The sequence below is a fragment of the Neodiprion fabricii genome, chromosome 5, assembly GCF_021155785.1.
Source record: "Neodiprion fabricii isolate iyNeoFabr1 chromosome 5, iyNeoFabr1.1, whole genome shotgun sequence".
Classification (NCBI taxonomy): Eukaryota; Metazoa; Arthropoda; class Insecta; order Hymenoptera; family Diprionidae; genus Neodiprion; species Neodiprion fabricii.
This window is the reverse complement of record NC_060243.1, coordinates 30,768,597-30,791,552: the sequence shown is the minus strand read 5'-3', so window position 1 is coordinate 30,791,552 and position 22,956 is coordinate 30,768,597. Positions and strand designations below refer to the sequence as shown.

Sequence of the window (22,956 nt, the reverse complement as noted above, 5' to 3'; positions counted from 1 at the left end):
CAAGAAGAGTTTTGGAATAAACTTTGCATGAATATCTTTTTACATCGTACCTAGAGTTTCAAAGGAGGTAATGCAGTTTTATAGTACAGGATTCTAGAATTACTGTAACTGTTTGCAGTTAACTATAATTCTCCAATACAGACACAATGTTGGGTCGCTAATTTTGGCGAAATATTATCGAATACCTGATATTAGAGATATCGCGTGAAAAATTAAAGAAACTTCTATTCGTTAGGTTTAAATGTTTAATATACGTTTTTGACGAAAAGTCTATCAATAATTATTATAAATGCGAATTTTATTTGCGTATCTTTTACCGTGTGACTGATAATCGCATAAGGCGCATGGTATAAATTATTCGATTACTCATCATCGCTCAGTTGTAAGTTGCAAAATTACAATGTACGAAGTGACAATCGGATGGTAGTAAAGGTATAGATTGGAGATTGGCGATTACCTAAGGCTTTTGGTACCCAAGGTTTATCTTGCTTATCGTTGTACATTGATATGCGTTCGATCAAAATTGACAGCAAAAAATTCGCAACTCAATACTTGTTATATGCGCACGAATTTTTGCATTGCAGTAACGTTTAATTTTTATATAACATGTAATGCTTGAAATATAATATATTGTACTCAAATTTCGAATAAAATGACGGAGCAACAATTGCATCGGTATGATTATGTGAGCGCGATGAATACAAAGATCAGTTAAAAAATAGTAGGTATTTTCTTGCCCGATCTTATCAAGATGATTGTACGTAAAAGACCGTACACTGCAGTTAACTTTGCGAATTTCTATCTTTCCATGATAAATGTCTGTGTGGTGATTTTTTTTTATTTTATTTTTATTTTTTTCTTTCTTTTCATACAATTTACTCACCGAGGAATAAATCCGTCAGAAACGTAACAGAAGGCATATAATCGAGGCGAATTTCACATCAGACAAAGAGCCTGTTGTATGTACGTTTTGTAATGCAACTTTGATTTCACTTCCCTGTGGAGTTTTTTCTCTTTCTACACTTCGGCAACGTGCGGCAATCGATTTATAAGAGGTTTATCACACTCGCACATAACAAGAGAATAACTGATTAGCCGACCTTAAGGTCAGTAACTAGTATTATTACAAGTAAGGCAGATTGGTGCGAGCTTTGATTGCGGCCGGTGAACGTTCCTCACAATCTCTGCAGAGCTGGTACTACAATTGTATACGTTTCATACTTTTTTCGTGATTGGGCAAAACAATGCGATAACAAATTTTGTAATTCAGTGCAGATTTTGAGGAAGTCCAAGAAAACATTGAGAAAAATTCCGTGGAGAGTTCATGGCAATAGGGAAAATTATATATTCATCCACCGATCATCCAGAAAGTGGGGCCTAGCGTAACTATGCATTTTCAATACGTCGAACAATTTATTCAGGCAAATAAATAAGTATTACATGGTCGGGCAGCCTTGAAAAGAATTAAAATTATGTATTTACTAGCGTAACCGGTTTGGCAAAGTCCTGTTTTGGTCTTTAGAAAGTTTTTTGCCAGTCTGATAGAAGATTTGCTTGCATGGCAGGATCTAAAACTGCATGTATATGTTAATTTATTTTGAGGTAATGAGCCAATGATCTCCGCTTTGAGGACAAAATGTTGTTTTTTTTTCGGAATTTTAACAAAATATATTTAGTTATTTTTTGTACATTATTTACAACTATACTTTTATAAATTTGGACGCATGTTTAGCTGTATTGCAGTGATCAAAGTCCACCGGTATGTTAACACAATCTCTTACGAGACGCATCGGAAACTCGTTGCAATCATAAAATACATGCAATCTAAAGTTTTGCAGATTAGAACATAACGTGGTAATTTTAAATATTATACAGTAGTATCTCGCCTGCGGACGCGAACTTTATGAATGTTATTCGAGCGAAGATTACAAGTTATACGGATTCGATTAATTAAACTAATTATTTGATGTAGATTGATCAGTACAATATTTTACGGATTGGCGAATTTACTGAATCTATCTTCATTTTTAATTTATCTAATATTATTTCATCCACCTGCAGACACATAATATATAAACATGCAGACGTAATTATAAATGCGGTAAATTTTTCTTATCGCTAATCCACCTGCGTAAAATATATTCACTGTAATTTGCACGTACAGGCTAAATATAGTTTAAATGGGTTCATCTAACGGTGTCCTCAATTGAGAGGAATTGAGATATAAGTGAACTTGAGGGGTCGTGTTAGGTCTATGTATGCCAGAGCTACGATTAAATGAATGAAGAAACATCGTTTTTTTTTACCATTTTTACACGTTCGTTTATTGCGGCGAAAATGATGACCATTAAATTAAATAATCAATTCGGAACAATATGTATTTATCACTATCGTGGCTAATCAATCGCAATCTAGATGAAAATTTTTTTGAAATGGCTGTGTTCAACATTATCAACGATTTAAAACAGATTACAATGTCGTTAAAATGAAATTTAAATTCGTTACGCAGACTAAAATAAATTACGCAATCGATTCGCGATATCCTTATTTAGTGTATAGAGACTGTATATCTCCGGAACAAATTCATACTGTTCATTTCCATTCAATTCAAGGTTACTCGCTCAAGAATTTCCATCATTGTCAATCTCTGTCGACCTAGTTTTCTACCCAGCTTTCCATACTGGATATTTTACTAAACTGCTCGAAGTAAAATAATTGACACATTCGAAGGGCAGAGACTTGAGTTTTCCTTTCGATTGTTTCATTTTGATAAAAAAAAAACTCAACCGATGCAGCAGTTTTAATTTCAGGTTTACTACAAATGTATTGCATAATAGAATCGGACGCTTCTTCCAATGGCATGTAACATAAGGAGACGCAAGGATACAGAGCGATTGGAACTGGGACTAAAAAAAAAGTGTCTTGAGAAAAATCCGGTCCAACGAACGGAATAACTATGCATAAATGAATGACAACGTGCTCTGTTGTAACCCAAGATATACCTACAGACGCTTGCCAATTTGGTAAATTGCTATTTTGACGACAGAACAACGAGCGTCCTTACACGGGACGCTGATTTTAATCCTGTCAATATAACGAGTGCAAAATTATTGTAATAGGTTGCCGTCATTAAAGTTCCGTACTGCGTTTTAAATATTGATATAATCACGAGAATTTGTACGTATTAACCGCCACAAAAAGCAGGTTTATGAATATGGAATACAACATTCTACGGACTATTTTAATATTGAAACTTAAAATAACTTCAGTATGAATGCGAATTTTTTTTTAATATTTGTAATTGAATACAAGACATAACTCATCATTTTATGATTAATGACACCGCTATTTGAATTTTATGCACTTTTATACGGTGTCAGTTTGCACCAGGAATGTAAGTTTTTCAGCCCGCTAGATAGATTGCTCGTGGGACTGATGGATGAACTGTAATACTGACATTTCTTGAAAAATATGAAATGCAATTTTCTAAATGTATTTAAAAGTAAATCAAATCGTTTCAATTCATTGACATTTTTTCATGTTTGAATAAAGAAATTTTATTCTTTGTCTCGAGTAATTTCCTCATTAAACAGAGGTATCTTTTCAACGTTTAATTAACGCGATGATGAAAGAACGTGGCATTCCAATTGGCTACCCACCGTGTAGCTTCACTTTCATGAAGCGACTACGCGCATGACTGTACGTTTTTAAATAGATAAACAAGAACTCGAAATTAACGGTAATACACAATTGTAATGCAACTGGCCACCGTTCTTCAACGAATGGTAAACTTTTGAAAACAATTTCGGAGCGAAACTAATTGGTAGCACTAAAAACTCTCTAGTACAGAGGCAGAGCTAGTCACGAACTCGGTTGTGCAAAAGAGATAAAGGATTGTTGACAAGACTGGGAATAAATTTCGGAACGCAACCTTAGGCAAGAAAAAAGATCTTAAAACAAATAGACGTGGAGGAAGCCTGGTATACCCTTTCGTGTAAGTGGAAAACGGCATGGAAAGGGTAGTGGTAAGACTAGTTCCCTTCTTTGTCTAACGCAGTTATAGAGAGATAGTAGAGAGAGAGAGTATCTGGTCTTAGTATGTCCCTCTCTCTCTACGGCTCGAACACTCTCTCGGCACGATAAAACGGGTGCTGATTATATAAATGTCCGCCACGCGTTAAAATAGCGCTAGAATCGTTGAGTACAAAACGTCGAGTTGGTAACCCGTCTAGACCTTCCTTACACATTCAATGCTTGTCGAGTCTAAAATGGAGCGCGTCGGCGCATAGTTGCGTGATAAGTCATTGGTGTGGGCGCGTCAAATGTTTTAAACATAAAGTCGAGCAGCAGACCCGTGTAGTATTCGTGCTAAATAATGAACAATAATTTGTGGAATAAAAGAGGCCAGGGGGCGGACGGTGAGCTGTAATAGATGTTTATTGGGGAATCGGTAAACCCGGACTGCGACCAAGCCGTCGTATGTGCGGATATACGTGTGTAATAAGAGTTCGGTCGGTACTTGGGGCCTCCGTCTTCTGTCGTTGGCTGCACTCGGTGCACGGGGCGGGCGGTTCCCACACGCAATACAAGGCGAAGCAACAAGTGTCACCCGGAGTTTGATTCGACCGATATACGATTTGCGGCGCCGATCTTATCCTGGCCGATTTCACGCAGACCTTACTTCTGCCAGGCGTTCCAGTCACTCGAAACGAGGACTATTTGAACGATTTATTGAACGTGATATAGCAAAGAATCGAAAAATGGGATGCGCCGTTAGCACTACCGGCGACAAGGAGGCTGCCGAGAGGTCTAAGAAAATTGACAAAGATCTCAGAATGGATGGCGAACGCGCTGCCAGCGAGGTCAAACTCCTACTTCTTGGTAAATTATCATCTAAACACAAAATAACGATGTGTTGAACTAAATTTTATGCAAGTTTCTCTTCGTTCCGCGGCTCGTCGCTATCGCGTCCGAGACCAGTTCATCGTTTTTTCCGTCGTTCCGCGATTCGCGGACATGAAAAAACAAAAGAGAAACGAAACAAAAACGGACGAACTGTGCGTAAATACTGCTTGTTTTCGTACGCTTAATTTTTACACATCCCGTGCAAATTGCTAATGTGTTACCATTCACTTTTTGTTTCTTCTCGGTTTGTTTGATAGCGTTTTATCTCTCCTCGTTTACTGAGAACGGGACTAACGCGACCATGTTCTCTTAATTGAAATGGTGAAAACAGCCAATTAACGTATGATTCAATGGTATAATTAAGGCCGCGATGAATCCGGCCGTCAAAACGATGCGAAAAATTATTCTTTCATCTTTGTTTACCCCATTTCTTCTTATCATAACTCGTCGTTCTTCTAAATTACCTTCTCTTACACTGTATTGTCAAATTGAATTTATCAAAAATTATTATTATTATTATTAGAAATTGACCTAACTGAGGTTTTTTCACCACTGATCATTACACAAATGAGTTTAGAACTTTCCTAATTTCTTTCATCTTATTTCTCATGGCAATGAGATGAGATAGCAAAAAACATCCTATCCTCCTTAATGCTACACAGGATATTGCAATGCATGTATCCACACAGCATGGTTGATTGTAGTAAAATAGCTGATTGATGTCTGCCTGTATACACATGGCTTCTCGTCACTAGATGATTCAGCTGAGGGAAGGGAACACTCATGGATTTCACAATTATGAAATTTCACTATTATCTTATCTCATAGAAAGCTGGTGGTGACATATTATTTCAATTATGAGCTGAGAAGAATTATGATTAATATGTTGAAATACCTGACGAATTATGTTTGCAACAAAAAAAAAAAATTTTCAATGACCAAAACTTCAATTAATGTTCCTAAGCTACAAGAAACATGTGACAATTTTTTTTTCCCCCCGATCTATTTCAAGGTAATTTTTACAACAATTCATTTCATTTTTATTCCAAGGTGCTGGAGAGTCCGGAAAATCGACGATCGTTAAACAGATGAGAATCATTCATGAAACCGGGTACAGTAAAGAAGAATGCGAAGAGTATAAACCGGTTGTTTATAGCAATACTATACAGAGTCTAATGACAATTATCAGAGCCATGGGTCAGCTAAGAATTGATTTTGCAGACCCAAATAAGGTGGTGCGTAAATTTTTCTAAAGCAACATGTAAACGTGTTTTAATGACTGAAAGTTAATATTATTTTCCACTCCAATTTTCGTTAAATGAATTACTCTACTGTTAAAAATGATCAAAATTGTTCAAATTGCATCCCGGGATCTTTTATCTGATGAAAAATAAACTTTTGCTAATATTTATGGTATTCATGCATCATGCATTAATAAATTCGTCACCTTCTAGGATATTGCTAGGCAATTTTTCACTCTAGCATCGGCAGCAGAGGAGGGTGACCTGACGGGAGAGCTAGTTTTATTAATGAAGAGATTATGGCAGGACGCAGGAGTACAACTTTGTTTCACACGTAGCAGAGAATATCAGCTCAATGATTCGGCGGCATATTACCTCAATGCTCTTGATCGCATTGCCCAACCCCATTACATACCGACACAACAGGATGTTCTCAGGACCAGAGTCAAAACGACAGGAATCGTTGAAACGGAGTTTTCGTTTAAAGGGATTGACTTCAAGTGAGTTCTTCAATCTTTCAAACATCATATTAATATCAATTTTTGTCTCTAGCACTGCCATGAATATGTCGCCACAGCCCAATATTGAATTATCTATGGTCAATCCAAGTTCTCGGGAATTACTTTCTTATTCTCTTTCCAGAATGTTTGATGTTGGTGGACAAAGATCAGAACGTAAAAAATGGATTCACTGCTTCGAGGGGGTAACAGCGATAATATTCTGCGTTGCACTGAGTGGTTACGATTTAGTCTTGGCCGAGGATGAGGAGATGAACAGGATGATAGAATCAATGAAGTTGTTCGATTCGATATGTAACAGTAAATGGTTTGTCGATACGTCGATAATTCTGTTTTTAAACAAGAAAGATCTGTTTGAGGATAAAATAACGAGGAGCCCTTTGACCATATGCTTTCCTGAATATAAAGGGCCGAATACATACGAAGATTGCGCATCATACATTCAAATGAAATTTGAAAACTTGAACAAAAGAAAAGACCGTAAAAAAATATACACGCACTTCACATGTGCGACTGACACCAATAACATTCAATTCGTATTTGATGCTGTGACTGATGTTATAATTAAGAACAACTTGAGTAACTGCGGCTTATTATTAAGCTGAACAATTTCAGAATCCGTCGATGATGCCGATTAAATCAAAACATTCTGAATCCGCGACACGTCTATAATTTTCACCTCTAATACTGGTTATTAATGGTTAATAAATAGAGGGCGTTCATCAGTTTGGAATGCTTTAAAAACTCGTGCGAATTGTCTGTCCGGATCAAAAATATAAATTTTTCACCAAATCTCATCAGGCATTTAGTTTTTAGACATTAGGTGTTTAATTAAAATCTTCATTCCTAGTACGCGATACTTAATCAAAATGAATCTAATTTAAATCATAATCCACGTTTGATAGAAAAAAACTATTTTTTTTTTTTTTTTTTTTTTTCGAAACGCATGTTTTTACCGCACAGAATCTCCGCGCAAAACTCGTCTTTATAGTTTATAGAAAATCATAGCATGGCACTTTTCTAATGTTTCTTTTTTTTTATACTTTGTATATTAGACGTAAATTAGCTTTATTGCGCATAATATACTCGATATATCGTTTTAATAACAAACTATAACGCGGTCGTCTTTTGTCAGTTTCTGAACACCAATTTTTAATGTCTGGAATTATTAATCAAAAATTGATGAGATCGTAGGGTGCTTAAAAAGACTGTATTCAGTATTTAATTTTTTGTTTCTACTTTTAAATTGGAAGATTTTATTATTCTATTTCGGCCAAAAATAACACGACAGAGAGAAAGCGTCGTAAAACCCGAAACTTCTCGCGAAAATTTTAATAAAAATATTTAAACGTCATTGAAAAAAATGTATAAAAGTTTTACTCAATTGAAAGAAAACTATGTTTCCTCAAATTGAATAAAAAAACAAGCGATTTTAAACAACAATTTATCATTGTTTAACTGGAAATTGACAACGTGCCTTTTTTTCGCTTCATCGTACAAGTTTCTATGATTTTTTCGATGATGTTTGATGAAATTCATCGCCGTAAGCCAGATTGCAAGAAGATAAAAAAAACCAATATTAGACTAGATATATGAAACTTTTTTTAAACACCCTAGATGTATGTATGTCTTTTAAGTAGCTCCAGCAAATTTGGTTTTGTTCCGATCGTGTTGTAGTTTAAAAAATAGTCTGAAACAATCGTCTCTGTATATAATTTATTATAGTGGAAGAAGAAAGAAAAATGAAAGAAAATGTTGCAAAAAAAAAAGAAAAAGAGAAAGAGAAAGAATCTACTGGAATCTCAAATCTAGTACCTAAAATCTCTAAAATGGACCAATTTGTGTGTTAGTTAATAATAATAACAATAATAATAATATCTGGTTTAATTCATGAATTCCAGTTTCGTCTATTATGAAAATAGATTTGTTTTCGAAGTATTTTTTTACGTGTATAGTTACGTGTATGTTTGTTTGTTCGTTTTTTTTTTTTTTTTTGTTTCTCATGCAATAACAAAATATGTGTACTTCATAATTCACGGTAATAACAACAACAATCAATATTACTGTTGGACCTTTCTAGCTGTATATTCGCGTTGTCCGAGAAGTACGACATTCCATTCCATTCCATTTCATTTGCACGATCTGATTGTTGAACTACAGGCTACCAAGCAATCCCTTCATCTTTAATTTTCAAAACACTGGATACTGTTTTCATGAAATCAGATAAACCATATTTAAAATGTCATCTTGTCGATATTTTGCATGGGGTTTAGATTGACTATTTAACGTTGTTGGAAAGAGAAGTGAAATTGAACAACTTTTTTCTAGCAGCCCTATGCTTTTTCCATATTTTAATTACACAGCTTATGAACTAACGTCAAATTTTCGGAGCTTATAACGTTATTTGTAACACAATGTAATCGACCTGTAGACAAATACATACTTGATAATTTTTTTATATTCTATTAATACTGTGTGTTAATACTTTTCAAATCAAACCGTCTGAATTATTTTCCCAATAAAATTACCCACAAAAAGAAACGAATGACAAGCGGAATCTTTTTGTATCTGCATATCTCGACTTATGACTACTCGCAGCAAGTTACAATTTGAACGTACGTTCAACTTGACACAAATAACGAATCATCTTGGGCATGAGAAATATCATTTATTGGATAAAAATTTAACAGTGATTTTCTTTTCTCTCTCTTAAGATTCTTTACAATATGGTTACTACCCGTTCGTTTTATTGTCTATAGGCATATTTAAAGAGACGGGAATCGTCGCAGAAGACGATTAACTGTAGCTGATGATATGGATCCGACATTTCTTCCAATGCCACCTTGCGCTTCTTCCTGTTTCTTTTGGAATCTTTTTGCCAAATTTGTTTTGTAGCACGACTGGAAACTCTCTACTTCTTTCGGACAAAATGACTCCTTGAATTCATTTTCTGCTAAACAGCTAAAAAGTAAGGCCATTTCCTGCAGACACGAAACATCTGTAAAAAAAAATGATATCATTTTCATAACTGATTATGAAGTGTGTTTTAACTTCGTAAATTTTTGCTATTCAAATTCGTTGTTAAAAGAGATTGCGTACAATAAAGAAAATCGAAACTGTGATTCAAAAGTAAACAATTATATTCAGATGTACGAAAAACATTCTAATATTTATGAAAAATTGCTAACCTGCTGTTTTCTCTCCTTTTCCGGATACCTTGTCTCTCAAATGTATTGGGAGAATCGGTTGAAAAGGTACCTTTAGTGGATTTTGCGGTGTCCGAGCTCCTCTCAGCAGGGATGTGATCTTCATCTCGTCAAACCTGATTTGACACAAGAAATTAAATCTAGTTTATAGTGTGAAAAACACAATACCGTCTAATGACTAATGTAATTTTGAAAAATTGACATTGACTTAAATTTCGAACGTTTCGCGATAAATGTATTACAAATAAGGTTATGTTATAGTGAAATCAATTCTCTTCGTCGTAGTAAATTTTAATTAAATATTGTCAGATGGAAGAAAATGTGCGGTCAACTGAATGTCGATCAAACCGTTGATATGTTTTCATGCGAATATCCGAGCGAATACACGAGTTACCTTCAAATTAGATCGAATATAACCTCAAACTCGTTCCGAAATCAAAATTTTCGTCTTTTGCTGGAGTGAAAACCACGAATTACTAGTTTTATAAAATGATGACAGAGTGCGCTGTATGTACAATTTATGTGTTTTCGATCATAGTTCTTCTTTACTATGCGGGGTATATATTTTTATATATATAATGAAATATATATATATATATATATATATATATATATATATACATATATATATATCAGCGGTCGAATAAAATATATATATAAAAAGAATAGAATATATAGATATCAGTGTTCTTCACAGCACTGCAGAAAGTAAAAGACCGCGCCCACGTGTTCTTGACTAAAAATTAGCCACGGCATTAGCTTGAGACAAATGACTCGACGTTTACTTGGAATTCATTGATAATTACAGATCTATTCACCTATCGCGTATGGAAAGAATATTTTCAAAGTGATACAAAATCGCTTTCTAATTTCCCGCTCCGTAGAAACTGCGATCGATATCCTTTGAATTCATATAGCAATGCCAGGATAACAATTGACCGAATTTTGCGTGCAAATTTGACGGTCAAAAGGAACGGCGATGCCGGTCAAGGCCCTCAAGGACAAGGATAGAAGTGTCGCGAGGCCAGCCTCCCATACACATTACACCTTCACGTATATGTTAATACGTGCATACGTACCAATCGCCACACTTTCCTGAAGTGATCGCATATATCTGGGGAAACTGTCGCTTATACGCGATACGCAGAGTGACATAAGCACGACCTGAACAGCAACTACAGATTACTTAACTTCGTATTGGTATATAATATTCTCGACTCGTATCAATTCGAGTCAGTCAATCGCGGGCTGCGAGCGAGCGTGTTGGGGTATCGGAAGAGATTATATCGACTTACAACTACAACTGGCTGTCAGTCGAAAGCAGAAAAGTCTCGCCGTGTATTATAGCTGTTGAGTGAAGAAAAGAATAACCGACGTGAAAGGAAATTGAACAGGCGTAGATCACTGTAAAATGGCGAACTCAACGAGAGGTGAGTGACTGTAATATATTAATTACGAAAATATGAAAAACGTACGTCGTTTTCTTTTTAACATCCGGTTTCTGAATCGTTTGAATTTAAAAGTACAACGTATAATTCAATACAATCGTCACCACGCGTCGTTGGTTGATTTATCATTAGTCAAGAGTGGGGATGGCGTTGTATTTCAATGATTCGCCGCCTTCGTCATAGACGATTCTTTCGGTTGTCACATTTTCGGACTGCAATTGGACTCGCTAATTGCTTGAGGAACGATTCCGATTGGCTGAACGATGCAGCGATGGCGGGAAATTGAAGAAAATATGAAAAATAGACTTATAATTTTTAAATATCGAACGAGTATCGCGCGACGCGCTTATAACCTTGACAATATAACGGGTCTACCTTATATTCTCGATTCAGCGCGCTATCATTATTATCTCTTATGTTTGGAGCTGCGTGACTTGCGAGTTATTCGCCAGTCAGCAGCGGAAAACCGAAACAAATTTATTGACGAATAAAGAAGCACCTGATACATGACGCGATGATAAATAGGATTTGATGTCCCTTTAGTTGAAGCTTTTAGTTAGCCCTTCCTCCCCCTTACTTTACATTATTTTAGCATTCTGTGTACGCCATGTATTCCAGGGTTTAAAATTTTACGTATCAGGAGTCAAATAATAGCTGGTAAACTGTTTCGAACATTTGTACTATCACTAGTGATGAATAATCAGTGTGACTAGTGATTTTCGTGATGATGGAAGAAATTTTCATCCAATCATGATACTATTAGTTTATTAGATTTATGCGTTGGACGTATACGTTAAAATTGGACTCTTATATGCGACACGTAATACTTGTAATCCGATAGCAACGTTTAATTGAGAAAACAAATTATTTACCAATTAACGATTAGTGTTTTACAAGATTAGAAAACCTGCTTGGTACCACGTTTCGTATCGTACAGATTATGCTAAAGAGCGACAAAATATCGATACGTAAAGCCGCGCCAGTTTGACAAGGACGTCGCTGATTGGTCTAATACAAATTGTAAGGACCGTCGTGAGTTGCTGATTTCAAATTACTTCTGAGCTCGCAACCGTTTGACAAATCGAGACCCTTAAGCCCCTTATTGTACGGCATCCATATGCTTCGTATAATCGGTACGATGACGTCAGCCATGTAATATGTGTACCTAAATGAACGGATGTTATACATATTGCATAAAAAGCATGGGTTGTCTGCTCGTGTAGATGTGCCTGTGTGGATATGAAAAAAGCCTTCTTTTACCTGTGTAATTAATTAATGATTTTCGTAACGCTCAACTTACGTATCTACGTAGATACGTACTTCACAATTATATTTGCATACACGTATTGCAGCACACCCAAAACGTTACATTCGAACTTCGAACGGCGAAAACCGTTTGAGTGTAATGCCCAAATCTTAACGAACCTTGAGAACTCGCGGCAGCATTCGTTTTGTGCCATGGGCTGCAGAACACGAGAGTTATGATTCAATATTCATGCCATACGTATATATATATATACTTATTTGCAATATACGTCAAACCGGATTTATGCTTCTTTATCTACCTATCGATTTATTTATTAATGTGTGTCTCTTGCAATCGATCGGGCGTCAAGCTTTTAAAATATTTCTGCTTCGGACTGACCATGAATGAGACTATAATTCAATAAAAATTAACCAAATTCTTCTGCAAGTCGTGAAATTATTCCAAGCTTATGAATACTTATAAAATAAAATGTAATCTACGTCCCGAAAAATATTTAGACTTTTTCTCAATGATGTTTTTATCCTTTGAATTTGATAATTATTCTATAAATACTAGAGTGTTGTGCGGTTAATCGTTTTTTTCGCATGATCGTTTGTCCGATTCATTGATTAATGGAAAAAACGATTAAATCGAAATCGTCAATTAATCAAAGGTACCGATCATTAATCGATTCATCGCACAGCTCTAATAACTACTATGGAATTTTGGTTTCCTCAATGAATAATTTAGCGAGGCTCAATTTTTTTTTTTTTTGGCAATCGTTAATATTTCTGCACGTTATCAAACAAGCGTGTAAAGATTACTTTCTAACATCAGGTGATTATTTTCATTTCAGATTATATTCCGAGTATAAGAAACATGAACGTTTATGAAAACAAACGAAAACAAGAAAAAAAACAAAGATATCAAAAATCCGTGATTGTTCTTAAAGAGCAATTTTACTCTGTGTTGCAGAAATTTTTTTCCGATAATTATATGTTGAGTGCATAATTTGGAGCGGATGTAACGCGTTATGGCATGTAATTGGCCAATTTCCGAGTTCGGAGGAACAACAATAACGGCAAAAAGATAAGTTTAAAAATCGCGTGACTGCATCCAGCGCCTCGAAGTCTGTAATCTCTCTCTCGTTTTATCGCTGAAAATTGGTTCATCACGGTTCGTCGGTTGGATCGTTCCAGCGTCACCTTTGACACGATGAGAAGTAATCATTCAGTTTTAATGATTCATTAATTCAGTCATCCCAACTCTAAATCCTGTTATATCATAGCCTGGAGTTTTGGAACACAGTTTTTATCACTTTTTTTTTAAACATCTAATTTTTTTACTCTCGTTTATGCAAGAGAGAGAGAGAGAGAGAGAGCCCGCATCATCCTCTCCTCCTCCTCTCCTCAAGCTCTCTAAATCTCTTTATATAAAAAAAAAATATATTATCTTCAAAAAAAGTGATTACAAAGTGATACTAAAACTATGTGCCAAAACTCTTCTATCTTATCTACTTGGTTGATGAAAAAAACCATTTTTTTACTAAAACTTGTGTAAATCTGGTGATTAGAATAATCGGTTCATGTCATTTTCTCGAATGATTTTAAAATCTGGTGGTTGGAAATTCCGGAATGATTTACGGTTTATCTGTTTATGCAAAAGGTTCTGTGCACTTTAAATTAAGCGGTACACGACGAACATTTCTATTTTCTGTAATATATCCTGCATGATCTTTCATCGCGTTTGAAATGCATGCGCAATATCATATCGCCATCGGCTAGAGGTCAAGCTTACGTATCGTAAATGGCAAATTATAATTATAATAGCAAAATGAGTAAATCCGGTAGTTTTTATTAACGTATAAAAGAGAACATAATTGGATTGGCTGAAAAAATCTTCAAGTCCGATTATAACAGATTTTATACAACGCGAGCATGTTCTACGCGTTTTTTCATGCGTGTTTTCCGTACTCAAAGTACCCGTTTCTATGACGCAGTCTGCGAATGCGCATGCGCAAAGTACTAAAAAGACTACTTTTATGTCCTAGGAGTTAAAGTGTTCTTTTCTGTACTTCGCGCATGCGCAGCCGCGAACTAATCTGACCTTACGCGACCCTAACCTTAATTTCGTGCTTCGCGTAAGAACGCGTAACATACACGTGTTATATAAAGAATCGTGTGCAACAAGGAGGCAACGCTCTTTTCGCCTCGCTTATTCGCAATATTCGTCTTAGGCTCACTTGCGACTCGCATTACAAATTTACGTTGAGCTCGAAGAGGCCGAGTTTACCTCCTTGTTACACAACATACTATTTCCCACGCAATTTCTATTCTCTTATTTTTTTTCTCTCTCTCTTAGCTTTGCGTGTTCTGAAAAATAAAATCTGTTATAGTTCTTTGAGCTTACAGGGGTTAGCAGTATAAGATCACGTGTGATTCACGCGATGATGATGACAGTGAACTTGAGGTTAATGTTACGATTATAGATGTCAATGTATTTATTGACCTACACTGCGAAATGTTAATTGTGTATGTAAATTTTTACACAAGTTTGAAATTACGGATTAGTTTCGTCTACAATATACATTAACGTATCATATTATACGTGTGTAATGTAACTCTACGCCTATACTGTACATACATCGTGAATCTATATCTTATCACGTGTTTCACGCTTTCGTATACCGTACAGATAATCGGCTGTACATTTTTTATTTCAATTTTTCTAATCATATAAACACGCGAGTGCAACACAATCACTCACTAATCGTATACTCGAAAGTTGAATAAACATATGATTAATTAATCGCCGTTATCACAGTCAACTGTAACAATTCGTTTTTTTTTCTTTTTTTTTTGTAAATTATTGTTTTATTTTGTCAGGGTTAATTAACGGTGACATGTAGGTAAAATTAATTTTCGCTTTCGACGCGGTACTAAATTAATTTATATACATGTACGTGAAAAATTTGATTTTAAGTTATGTGGTTACAGTCATTTAATGTTCAGTTCAAACTTTTTGATAAATTATTTGCAAGACGTAGATTGAAAATTTTCTCTTTACGAAAATATGGAAAATTGAAATAATCGTACCTTGATCAATGCAAATCGAACGGATCAGTCCACGCTCATTTTAACAGTCCTGATGATCTTCTGCGATTAGGTAAAATAGAAGGAAATCATCATGTTGAAGATAGTAACGTTGTTGGAACAATTTGTGTTGAGGAAAAAACCATTATTTCGCAACTTAAAAATTTTCTGAAATTTAGTTAACCGTAAGAAAGCAAGAGGTATTCATGTTTTGAAATCTTAGTTCGTTGAGTCATTATAAAATTGAAAAAAAACTAGTAAACTTTTCCCAATCTTTTGTTACGACAACGTTGCTAACTTCTCTCTAAATCTCTAATACGTATATTCGAGAAAGTATCGCGTCGTTCAAATCCTTTGTAAGTCAAGCTCGGCTAAGCCCGTACTTGATTTTTTATATATAAATCTATTCCCGCTTTAACGATTTTTGAAAGATAGCTGATACCTTGTAAATCGGTTCAACGAAGCGTTGTAAAATAATTTCATATAGTGGAAATGAGATTCGCTGATGTAGCAAGCAGTTAATTTTTATGATCAAACAATGTAGGCATACGTAGAGAGATATTACGTAATCGCTGAAGACACGAACCGTCTTTCAAATTTCTTATAACTTTGAAATTATGTCACAATTACCACAAATAGGTTCCTCTCACCACTAACAATTAATCATAATATTACGCTCTGTCCTAAGTTTAAATCGAAGTATCGTAAATCTTATCATCGATAACTGCACTGTGCAAAATTTGACGTATCGCAGCTTTGCTCGATGATAAAATTCAAGATCTTAACGATTGGAGAAAGATTGTAACAAGAATTTCGTTGCAAGAATGGAAAAGAAACAATCACTGAAAACCATCTACTTGAAAAGAAGTCTGCGGAACATATAGCCTCCAATTATAATTATATTTATATACCTTAATCATACGTAAACGGCTTACAATATTCTCGTCCAAAGTTCGCCTTTACATCGTATGTTTTTTTCCATACCATTTGATGCATCATTTACAATTTTGGAATAACAATAATATCGCGAGTTTCCTACTCGTTACAGCAATTCACAGTTGCGCATGCGCAAATAGAAACGCTAGTTTACGATTACTTGGTAACGACCAATCGCGAGATTGCAGACTGTCGGACAACCCGGTCTTTTGCCGATTTTATAATCCTTCATCTCATTATCGTCTAATGCGGAAGCGTCCGGATGAGTTTGCAAAAATTGGTTTTGATTCGACCGCCGGGCACAATTGGCGCGTACGAATTCAGTCGCCTCGATGCTACCGGCAAACGCGCACGATTTTAAACCTGAGTGTCGTCTGAGCTGATTGTGAGCATCAAGGAAGTTATCTTAAGAAATCAAAAGCAATCACTCGGTTTAAAAAAATTCTCTTTCTTCTTTTCTATTGCACTTTTCAATTTCGTAACTCTTGTCGGCGCGCGATTTTAAACGTGAATGTTAGAAAAAATCGAGTCAACATTACACCTATATATTTGGCTTTTGTGTTCATTGTTATGTCAAAATTGCAATCCAATAATGATAATTTTTAATTTTTTTTTTTTTTTTCAATTTTTCTTATTTATCTTTTGAAGTTATGAAATCTCCATCTCTAATGGGTGTCAAATTATTTTTTACTTTTAATAGGATTTTTAGGAATTTTTTTCAGTTTTAAGAAAGTGGGGGTTATTTTTTTTCAAGTTTTTAATTCATACTTCAGTGTTGCTGAGTCGAAAAATTCGGAAAAAAATTGTGATAGCGTTTTTCGTTACGTACTTTCGTACAAAAAATTACAAAGCCAATCTGAGACATCGATGTAGAATCTTGATCGCGATGTCATGGAATGCTCCAAATAATACAGGCTTAATGTTGACTTGATTTTTTTAACATCCACGTTTAAAGTCGCATACCGAACAGAGTTACGAAATTAAAAAGTGCAGTAGAAAAAAAAAGAATGAGAATTTTTTTTCCCGAGCGGTTGCCTTTCACGTTTTTTTTTTCTTGCTTCACAAACATGAATTTGGGTATTTTTGAGATGGAGTTAAAATATCATAGGGTAAAGACGAGTGATTACAAAAAATTTGAAAATTTGTCTGGAAGCTTTCCAAAGGTCGTAATAACGTAGGAAAAATTGATGATGAAATTAAAAATTATCGCAGTCAACCGTTTAGTGATTTGGGTGGAATGCCCGATACACGTCGGCTAAATATTTGTTGTGGTTCGAAAATAATTTCTACGCTTGATATGCTTTTTTTAGTTTTCTTTTGGCATCTCGATTTGTTTCTTTCATATAATTCTTATTCTTCGATTCAAATAAATTTAAAATGCGATCAGAGGTTAGGATTAAAAAAAAAAAGACGATCGATCTTTGTTTAGATTTAAGATCATATTCGGTATACTTTGTTTCAATTAAACGAGGCAAAAGTTAACACTTTATAGATATAGGTACATACAATTGTAGAGTTCTGTAAAATTCGAGGTTTGTTTTCTTTCATAGCGTGATTTTTTTTACACCGTACATAATTATAATAGGCACGCGTGTTTTGTTTTACATTGTATGTACATATACTTGAGTTTTGGACGCAGGTTACGTGTGTGGAATTCGTATTTTGAATTTCGAATATCGCGAAATGAGGCTGTCTAATCGTATTCTCGAATAAGTATAATATTTATATGCGTATTGCGTAAGTGACGAATGCAAATTAGAAAACAGACTATCGCTTCCCATGCAATATTCATTGTAGTTAATAAAGCAATTCCTATATATATCCTATACACACATAACTCAAGTCGTCTTAAGACGTCACCGAAAATTTTCTCGATGAATTCTTAATCGTCTATGACTATGATATTTGTTTGTATTCTTAATAATAAATAAAAACAGCTACCTTTTATTTCATAATAAAGTGCTGTCACAAGATTCGGAATCGTACGATTGATTTCTCTTTGTCTAACGATAAGTAAAACTTCATCTATCTATTATTATATCAGCATATTGTCGAATAATAAATATTGATGTTGAATTGATCGTGGATCGAATTTTTCTTTTATAATTCAAACATTCGAATTCCCATCTAAAAAGCGTCGAACAAATTTTCTCTCAGAGTTAATTTTGTCATTGTTACTTTTACAAATCGCAAATCTTGCCAATAATTGCATTGGGACAAAAAAAGAATGATTACTCATTCTGTAAAAAAAAAAAAAAAAAAAAACGCCAGTGAAATTACTGATTGCAAACTAAAAACTCTGCAATGCTTGAAGGCAGTTGACGATTGGATTTATGATTGATGTTTCAAGAGAGTCATTAAGTCTTTATCACAGACCTTATTATTCATTTTATCTATAGACGTTTTATATTTCGGCGGATGTGAATTTTTAACAAACTCTGTGTTCCCTTGATCAAACATTTTATAGTTATGTACTTCTATGTTATTACCGTTGTTATTTTACATGATTAATTTGCGTAAGATTGAAGGTTTAATGGTCTAAAGTAAACAGCTAATGGTCATATTTTGGTATTACTATTGTAATTGTACGCCCTTGAAGTCCTGCTAATAGTTTTGCAACAAAAATCGTGATATTGACGAAACTCATTTCCAGCTTATTTAAAATACACAACATTAAATAATTATCCCTTGGCATCTCTTGTAAATATTGTGTACTCAAGTAATTGATTTCCGATAAAACAAACTGTGCCTGATAATGATTTCAGGCTTTGTTATATGGTAGTTCATACTTACCTGATAGAGAAACATTTCGTTTTTTTCTGCTTATTACATAATCGACGATACGTGGAAGCCATTATTTAAAAACAACCATGATTTTCTTTTACCTTATACATTATAAACAACAATATAACATTAGATTTTATCTTCTTTTACATGAAAAAATTTGAAGCATAAAAATGTTTTGCAATGCATTTTAAATATCATCCCTAGTGTAAGTTGGCTAAGAAACATGAAAGTTTTACTTTTTTATTATAGTGAAGAATGTTACCGAGCAGTTTCAAACCTTGAATAAATGTTCAGGTAAATAATCGTTACCGATTTTCTGTCTTCTGTTGCAGAAACAACGACTGAGCAAAGTCTAGCTTTCATCAGGCAGTCTTTGAAATCCGCTACGATGGATCACCTGGAAGGAACACACTTTGACGGCTCGATACCTCATATTTTTGTAATACTTGGAGCATCTGTGAGTTTACGTAATCTATATTATTATTCTTGAAATACGATAGAAATTATTTAAATTATTGTAAATCATTAAAAATTTAGGGTGACTTGGCGAAGAAGAAGATCTATCCAACTTTGTGGTGGCTGTTCAGGGACAACCTGTTGCCAAAAACGACGACATTCTTTGGATACTCGCGCAGTAAATTGACAGTGAAAAGCATTAGGGAAAACTGCCACAAGTATATGAATGTCAAGCCTGAGGAAGCTGGAAAGTATGAGGAATTTTGGTCTTTGAATCATTACGTTTCTGGAAAATACGACGTGAGACGAGACTTCGAACTGCTTAATCAGGAACTCGAGAAATTTGAAAAACCTGCCGCTGCTCACAGACTTTTTTATCTGGCTCTGCCTCCCTCTGTTTTCGAAGAATCCACATCACACATCAGGAGTACCTGCATGGCCGGAAAGTGAGTAAAGTGGAATTAACACTATTAATATTTTCATGAGAATTATGTTCAAAAATAAAATGATTTTCATCGTTATTTCCCAGAGGCTGGACAAGGATAATTATAGAAAAACCGTTTGGACGTGACGCCGCCTCGTCTGAGCAACTTTCTAACCACCTTGCGTCGCTCTTCAAGGAGGAACAAATGTACCGGATAGATCACTACCTGGGTAAAGAAATGGTGCAGAATTTGATGACACTGAGGTTTGGGAACAGGATATTCAGCCCAACTTGGAACAGGGACAGCGTAGCTTCGGTTCAGATTTCTTTCAAAGAGCCGTTTGGGACTCAGGGAAGAGGAGGGTACTTCGACGAGTTCGGCATCATAAGAGACGTCATGCAAAATCACCTTCTTCAGATACTATCCCTGGTGGCGATGGAGAAACCCGCTTCTTGCCATCCGGATGACATTAGGTTAGCATGTTTTATTCATCAATTTTGATTACTTTGTGTAGTGGAATTTTTCATGATTATTTTTTTCCATTTCACATGATCAGAGACGAGAAAGTCAAGGTATTGCGATGCATAAGTCCCCTCGAATTGGACAACGTTGTGCTCGGTCAGTATGTTGGCAATCCCAACTCCGACGTTCCCGATGCCAGAATGGGATACCTGGACGATCCTACCGTTCCCGCTGGTTCAAACACCCCAACCTATGCCATGGCGGTTGTAAAAATTAACAACGAAAGATGGGACAACGTGCCGTTCATCCTGAGGTGTGGAAAAGGTAGGAACCTCTCGAATTCTTGATAAGCAGTCATCGTACTCGAATTGAAGAAATGAATTTGACCGTCAGAAGTAATAATATCGCCTTCAAGGAGATCGACACTGTGTGATAACTGACAGAATTTTTTATCTCAGCATTGAATGAGCGCAAAGCAGAGGTTCGAATTCAGTACAGAGATGTGCCTGGAGATATATTCGATGGTAAGCCAAAGAGAAATGAATTGGTGATAAGGTTGCAGCCTGGAGAAGCAATTTATATTAAAATGATGACCAAATCTCCGGGCATAACATTTGACATGGAGGAAACTGAGTTGGATTTGACCTACGGCAGTAGATACAAGGTGCATAAACATTTCCCATTACTAGTTTCTACTTGGAAACTGGATTGACATGAGAAAAACTTCAACGATATTTATTAATCCTCGCGATTCTGATTTTAGGAGCTCAAGCTGCCCGATGCATACGAAAGACTAATTTTAGACGTATTCTGCGGTTCGCAAATGCACTTTGTAAGGAGTGATGAACTCGCCGAAGCTTGGAGAATTTTCACGCCGTTACTTCATCGGATTGAAAAGGAAAACATCCAGCCGATACCTTACGAGTATGTAGAATGCTTATAGATCACAGAACAAGACGAGGAAAGAAGTTTTCCCAACTTGATCGCCCTGAAACTTGATTTAATATTAACAATGGATAGTTATAATTTAAAAATTTTATGTATTGATATAAATTTTCTACAATTTTTTAGATACGGATCACGAGGACCCAAGGAAGCTAACGAAAAAGCGAAGGAAAACAATTTCAAGTACTATGGTTCCTATAAGTGGGTGAAACCTGATCATCAGTAATTAAATCGCCAGTTTTATCACAAATCGTAATATTTTATTAGTAAAGGAAATGTTGTCGGCGCGCCGTAAAAATTTTAACAATCAACGAAATAAATCTCGAATCAAGCAAAAAACAATTATAGATCCGATAAATTACAACTAGACTTGACCCGGATTATTTTTCATCCAATTTTTTTTTTAATATTTATATTCCTTCGTCCCAAAATTGACGTTTATACAATTCTAAAATCATTCCTGGAAACTATTTCCTAGCTTGCTCAAAATGGTGTTCTTGTAATCATGTTTACTTAAAATACAACGAATTTTTCATTTCTTTATTTTATGCACATTTCTTCCCGGTATAAACAAATCATTCCATAGATCGTTTTTTTTTCAAGCGTTACATAAGGATCTATTCAACATAAACGAGCCATAAAAAATAAAATTAATCAACATTATAGTTGAAATCATGCATCCTACCACGACAAAAAATAATGTACAATATTTTTTATACATATTTAAATATTTCATAATTATTAGGCTATGTTATTGTTAATCATTATTGTAAAAACGAAAAAAAAACTTTCGAAAAGAATGCAATAACTTGATCATCTTTGATGCGCAATAAAATTGTTGAGTAAAGTAGAGAAAAATATGCAACGGAAAAATTAAGCAAAATGATGAATACTGGCAAACTTAATACTCACTAAGTACGTAAGATTATTACAAACTCCAAAGGAACAATCTAAGTTACATTCCGTCACCCATAATCTTAACATTTACTCTGAGCACAGAATGTTTATACTAAATAAGGTACACAAATTTCGGTTGTTTTTATTTAACTATCATCGTCTATGTGAGACTTGTGTGGACCAATTGCAATGAGACGAGACTATTACTATATGTTAAATAAATTAAAATCCTGAAAGTTCAAAGATTGAAAATAAATCTAGCGATTTATGTATTATAAATGATAAATATTACCCCCTTGCGATCTAACAGCAGATACTTACTTATAAGTACGTGAGAAATATTAATTTTATCGTCTGCCAAATGTTGTACGCGTAATACGGCACAAGAAAAA

General features: G+C 35.0%; 3 protein-coding genes across 7 annotated transcripts; 2 read left to right on the top strand and 1 right to left on the bottom strand.

Moving 5' to 3' along the window:
* Positions 1-4,264: 4,264 nt before the first annotated feature.
* LOC124182886 (guanine nucleotide-binding protein G(i) subunit alpha) lies at positions 4,265-8,499 on the top strand. The gene is made up of 4 exons (XM_046570667.1): positions 4,265-4,881; positions 5,956-6,140; positions 6,360-6,646; positions 6,789-8,499. The coding sequence occupies exons 1-4, from the start codon at positions 4,761-4,763 to the stop codon at positions 7,267-7,269; spliced, it is 1,074 nt and encodes a 357-aa protein (XP_046426623.1). The 5' UTR covers positions 4,265-4,760; the 3' UTR covers positions 7,270-8,499.
* Positions 8,500-9,309: 810 nt separating this feature from the next.
* LOC124182890 (coiled-coil-helix-coiled-coil-helix domain-containing protein 1) lies at positions 9,310-11,300 on the bottom strand. Of its 3 annotated transcripts, none has more exons than XM_046570678.1 (3): positions 11,166-11,300; positions 9,853-9,986; positions 9,310-9,662 (listed from the first exon to the last, which is right to left on the bottom strand). In XM_046570678.1, exons 2-3 carry the CDS (start codon positions 9,974-9,976, stop codon positions 9,430-9,432), a joined length of 357 nt encoding a protein of 118 aa, XP_046426634.1. In that variant the 5' UTR covers positions 9,977-9,986; positions 11,166-11,300; the 3' UTR covers positions 9,310-9,429. The 3 variants fall into 3 exon arrangements, with proteins under 3 accessions (XP_046426634.1, XP_046426633.1, XP_046426632.1); XM_046570677.1 differs by lacking the exon at positions 11,166-11,300 and adding an exon at positions 10,950-11,083; XM_046570676.1 differs by lacking the exon at positions 11,166-11,300 and adding an exon at positions 10,265-10,417.
* On the top strand, positions 11,162-22,843 carry LOC124182883 (glucose-6-phosphate 1-dehydrogenase). Of its 3 annotated transcripts, XR_006870881.1 has the most exons (9): positions 11,162-11,300; positions 19,712-19,836; positions 19,917-20,281; positions 20,365-20,733; positions 20,817-21,046; positions 21,181-21,386; positions 21,486-21,646; positions 21,794-21,983; positions 22,071-22,843. XR_006870881.1 is itself a non-coding variant. In XM_046570664.1 (8 exons), exons 1-8 carry the CDS (start codon positions 11,282-11,284, stop codon positions 21,891-21,893), a joined length of 1,575 nt encoding a protein of 524 aa, XP_046426620.1. In that variant the 5' UTR covers positions 11,162-11,281; the 3' UTR covers positions 21,894-22,843. The 3 variants fall into 3 exon arrangements, 2 of the variants coding, with proteins under 2 accessions (XP_046426620.1, XP_046426621.1); XM_046570664.1 differs by having other exon boundaries at positions 21,794-22,843; XM_046570665.1 differs by lacking the exon at positions 11,162-11,300 and adding an exon at positions 16,825-16,977 and having other exon boundaries at positions 21,794-22,843.
* The last annotated feature ends 113 nt before the right edge of the window (positions 22,844-22,956 follow it).

Excerpts from the sequence above, each read along its gene's own strand:
- LOC124182890 (XM_046570678.1), bottom strand. The coding sequence starts at position 9,976 with ATGAAGATCACATCCCTGCTGAGAGGAGCTCGGACACCGCAAAATCCA. Across the intron at positions 9,663-9,852 it reads AAAAGGAGAGAAAACAGCAG|ATGTTTCGTGTCTGCAGGAA; the intron begins GTTAGCAATTTT and ends TTTTTTTTACAG.
- LOC124182886 (XM_046570667.1), top strand. The coding sequence starts at position 4,761 with ATGGGATGCGCCGTTAGCACTACCGGCGACAAGGAGGCTGCCGAGAGG. Across the intron at positions 4,882-5,955 it reads GGTCAAACTCCTACTTCTTG|GTGCTGGAGAGTCCGGAAAA; the intron begins GTAAATTATCAT and ends TTTTATTCCAAG. Across the intron at positions 6,141-6,359 it reads TTGCAGACCCAAATAAGGTG|GATATTGCTAGGCAATTTTT; the intron begins GTGCGTAAATTT and ends GTCACCTTCTAG.
- LOC124182883 (XM_046570664.1), top strand. Across the intron at positions 20,734-20,816 it reads TGCCATCCGGATGACATTAG|AGACGAGAAAGTCAAGGTAT; the intron begins GTTAGCATGTTT and ends TCACATGATCAG. Across the intron at positions 21,047-21,180 it reads CATCCTGAGGTGTGGAAAAG|CATTGAATGAGCGCAAAGCA; the intron begins GTAGGAACCTCT and ends TTTTTATCTCAG.